General features: G+C 44.4%; 1 protein-coding gene across 1 annotated transcript in view; it reads right to left on the reverse strand.

Moving 5' to 3' along the window:
- The window catches only part of ARHGEF26 (Rho guanine nucleotide exchange factor 26), a 61,656-nt gene extending 53,211 nt beyond the window's left edge, over positions 1-8,445 (reverse strand). Inside the window, exons 1-3 of the mRNA XM_052804113.1 lie at positions 7,307-8,445; positions 5,736-5,775; positions 3,660-3,805 (exon numbers count right to left, since the gene is read on the reverse strand). Coding sequence (XP_052660073.1) covers positions 3,660-3,805; positions 5,736-5,775; positions 7,307-8,386 — 1,266 coding nt within the window. The 5' untranslated portion in view covers positions 8,387-8,445. The remainder of the gene's footprint in view (positions 1-3,659; positions 3,806-5,735; positions 5,776-7,306) is intronic.
- Positions 8,446-9,541: the final 1,096 nt, after the last annotated feature.

Consider the following 9,541-nt stretch of genomic DNA (forward strand, 5'->3'; position numbering starts at 1 on the left):
ACACAGAAGAGGCAGCCATGGAAAGGTGACAGTGTGAGTGGCTCGGTAAATCAACTTGCGGCAGCTTTTTAAATGAATGAGAAAAGTCACAACCGTGCTTGTCCCAAACCAGAGAAAGAGATTATCAGAAAAATGAAACACAAGATGACCAAAGCTTGGAAAGTGTTTCAGGTTAGAGAGACAGCAATTGAGAGAACATGCAAAATCTTGATGCAGCACTATGAATACATTGAATCTTCTGGGCATGAAATGGAGGACTTGATGCTAAAACACCCATTTAATATTAAATACTTCAGTAATTATTAGCATTACAGCTATGGGACATCTGTTTCCAGTGCTAGATCTCAAGAATATTTTTTAAGAATCACAGCAGCACTGATAGTAGTAATGAAAAGTGAACATGCATCATATTCTCCAGGCTGGACGCTAAGGACCTGAAAAAACAGACATTCAAGTTCAAAGTCCACCAGTCAGGTCAAACTCTGCAAAAGGTTGTCCAGGGAGGGGGTGAGGTCTCCACCCATGGAGATATTAAAAACACGACTGGACACAGTCCTGGACAACTTGCTCTAACTGACCCTCCTTGAACAGGGGGGCTGGACAAGATGATCTCAAGAGGTCCCTTCCAACCTAACTGATGCTGTGATTCTTTGCATGCACAATAATACACATTGTCATTACCCATTACCAACTGAATGCTGCATTTGTTGGGAAGTAAATACATTTAATATAGCACACAAGTTAGTATCACTACCTATGACCGCTGGAAATTCTTCAAAAATATTGAAGGATACTTTTGGAATATATTTTGGAAATACTGGTTATTCTCCCTAAATTAAACTTTTAAATTAACAGATGAAGGTTGGAAGGAACAGAGATAGTGCATAAGGTAGCTCTTTACCTAATCATCTGCTTAGCTACTGCTAGCTGTCTAATCTGTAACAGGAATCTAAAGAGGAAGAGGGCTCAAGAGAGGAATTTGAAAGGAACTGGATTTAAATAGCACTCTATTTCAGACTTTAAATGCTGTCTAAAAAGCTCAATCTTATTTTCACATGTGTGCATACACTGCAGGAAGATAGAAACACCCTTTTTTGTTATTATCATAAGGGATTTGACAACTCCATACATGAAGGTTTCACTACCCCCCTCAAACAGAAAGTCTGATCAGAACTGCATCAGCTGTCAAGCCTGTACAGCCAAAGAAACATCCTGCAGAAAGAGTAGATTCATTCTGCTGTCTTTCCCCTCCATTTCCTAGCATAGTCACTGCTAACAAATAGCATAAACTTACTATTCTCCTTCTTTCCTAACCCATGTTGAAACCCAATACTTTGATATTTTCCAGCTGACTTCCTGTTACAATTCCACACTCACTTTTTAATACACATTGACAGCATGTAATTTTTCCAGAGAGTTATAAACACAGACACTATGAGATTCAGATTCCCATATTTTGTTTTCACAGTGCACTACCTTTTCCCATATACTCCCCACTTCCAACTTTGTAAATTGAGTAAAGACACTGAACAAGTCTGCTGTGCTAGAAATCATAAAGAACAACTTGGTTTATGTAACTGTAAGCAATGCAAGGAATGGTTCTCTTACCGAGATGATCTTTATACTATTTTGGTCTCACGACAAATTAGTGGTTTTGAAATTATTATTATTATTATTACTGAATAGCATTCCTTCCAAAATACCTCAGCTGTTTAACACTTAACTGCTAGTTTGCCTAGGAGGCAGACAAAATCCAATTTGACTTCATTATAAACAAACTTTTTTGTAACATTAACCAAATTAACTACATTTAAAAGTATTTGATTTCTTGCAAAAAAAACTGAAAGCAAATCTTTTCAAAACCACATTGTCTTGCCTTCTTCATAATTACTGAATCAAAGAGGGATTCGTATTTCAATACATTAAACTGCAAAAGGTCATCAACATCTGTAAGACAGCTCTTCTAAACAGACAATCTAAATAGCCTTAAAAGATCTTGCTGAGGCTTAATAACTAATTTATATAGGATATGTACAGCCAGTGGCCCCAACTGTCAAATATTCTAGGTGATAAGATATGTAATAATCTTTCTTATGCCACAGAGATAAGGTTCTACAACATTCTACAAGTTACATAAACAAAAACCAAAAATCCCCAAACCCTTCATTTTAGGCATATCCCTCCAGAAGCCACAGAAATGATCAAAGGATAGAATTAACCAGAGAAACACAGAATTTTTAGTTTCTTTAGTCTCAAAATCATGCATACAATGAAAGCCTGTGGAAATATCAACTAGTATCATTAATTTGCCAGCTTATTATCAGGGAAGCTAGCAAGACTACAGTACTGATTAGAACAGCTGAATTCTACTTTGTTTAACGATGCTACTAAGAAAAAGCCACTGCAGATGCTTCCTAGGGTGTATTAAGGATAGCAGAATACCACCATCTGAACACTCAGCTTTTTTAAAATGGTTTCCATTAAACATACGCAGTCAAATCAACTTAGAGATGGCTTGCAGCAATTTAGAACAATTCAACAGAAACTTGTTTGCAACTAACTGCAGCTTTTCTTTAGTATAATTCACCCTTTTAGGGAATTCAAACACTTTTTTCTTTTATGAATCAGTAAAGCTGTGTCTTTGCCAAATACAGGACCCTAAAATGAACTTTCTCAATTGCACTGCTTTTTATGTAAAACAAAGATCAGTAATTGATCAGGACTTCCATGTTGTTCTTATGAAATTAAAAACAAAGTTTAGCAAAAAAAAAAAAAAAGAACAGGACTAAATCCTGTTTAAGGTTTGGTCCACACCACTCCAATTTATTGAAAGGAACTACAAAGCACAGATTTCACTCCCGAGTTTACATGCTGTTAGGATTTAAACCTGTGTTTTCAGGCTTTCTGACACTATCTCATTCAGAACAGCCAGATACAGTAACATACATTAGCGTAAACTGTAACTCTGCTAAGGACCTGCATCAGTATGGCTGCCAACACCTGTGCAGGCAAGGCCTAAGCAGCCATCTCGAGTGACTGTGGGACATACAAAGTCAGGGTCTTAAATTCAATGTGCAAACAAGAGAGGCATGCTTGATTTTTATTTTGTCCAGCACAGTTTAAAAAGGAAAAAAAAAACAAACAACTATCTTAAAGCATAAAACTATGAAATATTAATTCCTTTGCATTTCAAAGTTGTGTTTAATTTCATCATAAACTAGACTGATTTTTTTTTCTTGGTAATTTCAAATCACATACTCTAACCAGTCTGTTATGTGGCCACATGAGCCTACAAACACTTGCGCTAGAAAAAGGGAGGTGTCAGGTAACCAGGAAAACTGATTCTGGCAGAAGCATCAGTCTGTACCTACTAAAATTGACTGAGAAAACATGATTTATGCTTTCTTTAAGCTGTTGGAGTTACCTTACATAAAACCTAAACAAAAGCTAAATTGAGACCTCCGGATTTGGATTAGTAACATCTGAATACTTGCAAACTTGTCAATAAAAAAAAAATATTCAGAGACACCTTATATTTTGGAAGGGAAAAGAAGATGACAAACTTCAGCCAAAAACTCCGGTAGCAAATGAAAAGACTTGCTTCAACGCATTCTTAGACACTCTGTCTTTGTCTGGCTATACAATGATCAAATACTCACAATGGACAGCTGACTCCATGTTGATCTCAGGGGCTTATAGTGAAAAACGATCTTTTCATCCGATTTCTGCTCTCGGGGCTCAGACTCTTCATCAGAATCTATGTCCAGAGCTTTTTCTTTATAGTTCTGATATAATACAGCATTTTCTATAAAACAACAACAGTATGTCATTAATTGCTAGAAAGTTAGCTTAGTTGCTTTCATAAAAATTGTAAGTAACATTTAAACAATGAAAGAAACCAAAATGTCAATGTGCTGTTCACAAACTCCAACAGACAAAGATAGTATCTTATTTAGGATGGACAATGGTGCAGTACAGTAACAATGGATCACTGTACCACTACCAAAAAGATCCACACTGACTGAATTAAAGAACAGATGTGTCCTTTGTCAAGAAAAAACAGAAAACAATTTTTTCTTCCTTGGTTTGCTATACAATGTTTCATAATTAGCCAGCAATTTAAAAACGGAACAAGCGTGTCAGTAGTGCAGAGTCGCTAATCTGGAGGTCTAGCTATCTTAATCTACAAGACCATTGTAAATCCACTACCCATGCCAACTTGTATTCTGTCAGCTTTAAATACCACCTTCACACTTCACTAAGAGAAGGAAATTATCCAAATTTCAAAAATTTGAGATCAGAACTATTCCAAATAGAAACTTCAAAGCTTGCTTGAATAAGCATGAGGCCTATGACAAAATACACTCATTATGTGTTACAGTACTGCCAGTATTAATTCAGTAATATCAATGGCAAAGAAACACAGGTGTGGAGCACAGTCTTTACATTTCCCAACCTCCCTGACCACACACCCTTTTCAAAAGCAGACAGAAAGGACAAAGAAATTCAAGACCAGAATAACCTACAGACAGATTAAGCTGTTAAGAAAGCAAGCTCTAAAAGGTACTTTAGAGATGGGCCAGGCTTTGGACAATATCCAATCTCCCCCTACAAGAGAAAGGAGAAAGAAGTGAAAGGTCTGGCTGCTCCATGCACAGCTGCAACTCCTGTAGTCTTACTCCAGGCTGGGTGTATCTGTTTCACCTGCCCAGACCATACAGCCCTGGCTGAGTGTTATACAGGGTCTGGCCTTTTGCATCCGTTCTTTGGAATGTGTCTATATAGTTTTAAGACAGGAAATTGGGTACAGCAACTGAATTGAGAGAGGCATTACAGAGAAAGTTATTAGTTGGGATCAGTCCAAAATCCATTGGAAGAGAATCTGGAAAACATCATCAAGAGATAGTGTGAGAAAAGATGAAAGTAAGAGTAAGATAGGGGGTGATGGAAATAGAACAATGTGGGAAGTTTTGAAAATAGAAACAAGAGGAAAAGGAAGGTAACGCAGCAGCTGAGATGACCTTAAGGAGGCATTAAGCAGAGAAAAGCCAAGAGAGTAGCAGTTATTATAATGAAACTTCCATGGACTCATAGCCAGGAAAGAATTTTTTTCTTGTTGAAATATTGGGAAAAGCAGCAAACTTGGTGAAGCCCAGAATTAATGAGTAACATAAAAAAGCAGGTACATGGATAGTGTTTTTCTGACACTTAAACTTGAAGCCTAGGTAGCAAGATTACAAGGTCAAAGAATTTACCCCAGCACCCTTGCCTGATGAGTAAAAGAGAAACAGCTGCATGAACCATAAACTAGGAGAATAACAATTCAGGTGTTTGCTGCAAGTGATGACCCCAAACCCATAAGCTGATTCACAAAAGCTATGTCTTGCACCTGGAAAGAGTCACAGCTGGAGGAACAAGCCTCATTATGTAATTCTACAGAACTGTTAAGGCTGAGATAGACATATCAATCAGTTCATCTTTTAGGAGGGACAGGAGTTTAAGTGAAAAGAAGCCTGTCAAACAAAAACCCACTTTTAGCCTGCCATTCCGTATTCTTTAAAATATTCCCTAAAGTATGTCTAGTGCCAAAATTATGGTTCCATATTTTAGTCAGTTTACTGAAGAACAAGGTACTTAGTCTTTGACTATGCATGAAAGTAGTGTGCAAAATGATCCTGAAGTTCCCTTCTCTTGTGATCAAGCATATTATCAAGTCTGTACAGAAAAGGGCTTACCTTCCCCATCAAACGTCCCTTGTCCTTTCAGCATTTTCTTCTGATTTTAACAGGAAAGAAAGAGATAGATACACATTAAAAGAATGCAAAATACCCAACAGTAACAAGTACTTCTGTTTTATTTGATACTTAGGCATCAAATTAACAGGCCCTAATCTATAAACTTCTGATGTCGGACAAGTATTCATGAAAACAATTGTTTTGTCACAGAAAGTGAAAAGCTACTCTAGTTTTCCTTCTCTCACGCATTGTTTATGCATATTTGTCCCAAATGCTTTTTTCCTGTGTTTCAAAAGCATAGTACACTAGCTTTGCAAGAGTTCAGTGACCCTGCAACTCATTTCTGTCACTAGGCTTTTCTACAAGAATATGAAGTACATGACTGAGCGGCTGTCTTTTTCCACACACTCTGCAAAGAACCACCACATTAATTATTCTGTAAACGAACGTTTTGAGGCCAAAACAAACCTCCGAAATAAAACAGCTGTTTTGGTGCAACAAGTCCTATGGTCTAAGAAGTCTATTTAAAAAAACGCTACTAGCAAAAAGAGTTTTGTGTGTAAAGACAGGACAATGTCACGTCCTCCAATTTTAAACATAACTTACTGTTAAAGTTTACTACCAACACCAAACCAAAACAAACCACCTCCCTACTCAGTAGTAGTTCACAGTGTGATCAATTACTATGCCACCACTTCTAGCATTTTCACAAAAGCTTCCATAACCGTAATTTTTAATTTGGCTAAAAACTGTCATAAAGCTGATAATGATTTTAATAGCTACAGCATTAGCCCTTAGCCTGGAGTACTTCATTACACAATTCCAAACACTCTGCAGAAATCTACCAGTATTTTTTTTAAAGTAACAAGTTATATTTAAAAAGTAGAAAATACAAGATTACAATATGATATCTTCAGGTAACATTATTTTCAGTAAGTCTGTAAAATTTAATTTTAATACATTAACATGCAATATAAATCTACTACTCCTAAGGAATTACAGTCGAGAATTAAAACCAGGCATTCTGCTTTTACTTGCAGGCCTTAAAATTAAGCTACAAAAAGATACATGACATGGTCTCTATCAATTTAAAAATCACACTCTGATCTTTAAAAATACTTGAAAAGCAATGTCTCGGAGGAGTAAGGGAGGAAGTTCATTTTTCTGTCAGTCTGTCTACTCTAGCAGGCAGACTGTATTAAGTCAATGTCTCTCTTTTTCCTGTTTACTACTTTCTGGGAAACAAGTTTTAAAACATCAATTTGATTGTGAAAGAAAACCTCGATGTGCTGGGGAATCCAGCAGGAAATACAATCATCAGGCTGCCATCAACACATTTTTGAGCTGCCCAGATTTCAACAGAATTGCGTCCCTGAAGCCTCCACCGCTCTACTTTGAAAACACCACTTGTAAGTGATCTGTGACACTCAACAATAACTACGAGAAGTTCTGCGGTAACAAAAAGCAAACTGAAAAATCCCCCAGCATTTACGGAAAACAGAGATTACAGATCACGCTCCTGTACAGCCTACACCATTCAAATCAACGTGTCACCGATCAGCACAACTTGCCTTTATCCTCCCCAGGCTCGAAAATTTCTCTTTATCTTCAACAACTGCTTTAAGTACGGGCTGGGACATTCTGTTTTTTTTCTTAAAATTGGAAGAGCCGTCCAAGTCCACGCCGCTCACCACCGCTCTGCGGTAGGACGTCGACCTCAGGCCTCGCCTCAGGGTCCCCGGGCTGTCCAGGTCGCCCTCGGCCTCCTCCTCGGCGTCGGCTACCAAAGGCACGCTGAGGCTCTCCACCATGCTGCGGACCTTCAGCACCCTCTTGCTCGTCTCCGCGTTCTGGCTGTTGGCTTTGCTCGTCGCCTTTGTTTCGGAAGCCAAACTCTTGGGAATGATCTGCTGCGTGCCCACTTTGAGAGCGGCGGGGCTGTTGGTGCTCAGCACCACGGGCTGCTGCTCCACGGGCTGGTCCCGAGGGGACGCCGGCCTCTGCGGCGTCACGCCTTGCTCCGGGGACGCGGCCTGGGAACCCACGGGGGGCCCCGGCGGCACTTCTTCTGGCATTTTGGAAAGCCGGCTGCATGGCAAGGGCAGCGCTGCCGCGTTGGTGTTGTCGGAGGAAGGCGCGTTTCCAGCAGGCGAGAGCCGAGGGCTGCCTCTAGAAACGACCCGCTCTGGCTGCGGTGGAAGCGCCGGCTGACTGGAAGTCCTCAGGGGGTGACCCAGCTGGCTTCCTGGTGAGGTAATGGTGCCGTTGGCAGTAAAACCGACAGAACTGTTCGAAACCAGAGCGAGCACCTGGGAGGACCGCTCAGGAGAGAGCTCCGGGGAGACCGCCTTACAGGCTGGAGGCCGTACCTTCCCGCGGGACACCGACCCCATGCTGGAACTGAAAAACGAGGGGCCGCTCCGGAGCGCTCCGCTGCCCGGGCAGGTGCTGACGGTGCCGGCGGGCTGAGTCACGGTGAAGGTGCACCTGTCCTCCACGGGAAAGTCGGTGAAGAGCACGCCGTTGGGGCTCTGGTACGACTGGGGCCGGGGCTTGCTCCAGGCGCGGGGCTGCGGCCGGGGGGTCGACCTCCTCCTCCAGCGCGGCGCCGCCCTGTCGCTGCAGAGATCCGCCTCGCCCTCCCCATCCATCGCCCGCTCCTCAGGGCCGCCGCGAAACCGCTGGGCGGCGGCGGCAGCACCAGCACCGGCGGCCCCTCCCGCCCGCCGCCGCCCGCTCCCCGCAGTTCGCCGAAGGGGAAGCAAACGGCACCGCTCCTCAGGCCGCGGCAGCCCCACCGGCGCGGCGGGCAGCGCCGCTTCCCCGGGCGGCGGGCCAGGGCGGGCCGGGCCGGGCGGCAGGGGAGGGGAGAGGAGGTGCAGCAACACCCCCGGCTCGCACTCGCACCCGCCCCCCCCCCCCAGCCCGCGCTTCCCGCCGGCGGGCGCCGCTCCCACCTGCGAGGAGCCCGCGCTGGGCCGCCCGGCGGCGAGAGGGGAAGGGAGGGGAAGGGAGGGGAAGGGAGGGGAAGGGAGGGGAGGGCCCGCTCCCTTCCCGGTCCCGCCCCCTTCCCGGTCCCGCCCGGAGCCTCACCTCATGGCAGCGTCCCCGCCCCACCTGCGGCTCGGCGAGGGCGGCGCGCAGCCCTCCACCGGCCCCCCGCCGCCCAGGTAGCGGGCGGCGGGCCGGGCTGCCGCCGGAGCGCGGCTGGCAGGGAGGCGGGCGCCGGTGTGGCAGGGGCGGCCCGGCTGCAGTGAAACGCAAGGCAGGGCAAAGCGCCGCGGCTGGCGGCGCAGCGCAGTCTTTCGAGGAGCCCGGGACTCGACCGGAGTGACTGGAGTCACACCTCGTCAAAAGCTGAATTAATTTACCTCGGCGCTGACGTCATCCCGCGCGCAGCAGGGGCTGCCGGCGGCAGGAACGACATCCAGACCAGTTTCGGTGGGTGGAGGAGCAGACCGGCCTCCAGGCGCTCGGGGCCTTTTTCCAACCCCTGCAACTCCTCGTAACGACAGCCCCGGGCTTTTCGCTGGAGGAATGCCCAAATACCCTCCACGCCGGGAAAATGTCTGATTTGATACTTGAGGCGCGCCCGTGACAGGAGTCGTGTGCCAAGACAGCTCGCCCGGCCCGCACACCTGCGCCGTGCTTGGAGGAAGGCCTCGACCTGGGCAGCTGAGGCTGGCGAAAGCTGGGAGAAGGAGCAGCTTTTTGGTTTAGAAAACAGGACGTGAACCGTGAATCGGCTGGGAATTCTGACATCGCCCTGAAAAACCTGTGTCTGCAAAAACGTTGAAACTTAACTG

The sequence above is a fragment of the Harpia harpyja genome, chromosome 12, assembly GCF_026419915.1.
Source record: "Harpia harpyja isolate bHarHar1 chromosome 12, bHarHar1 primary haplotype, whole genome shotgun sequence".
In the NCBI taxonomy this organism is placed as follows: domain Eukaryota; kingdom Metazoa; phylum Chordata; class Aves; order Accipitriformes; family Accipitridae; genus Harpia; species Harpia harpyja.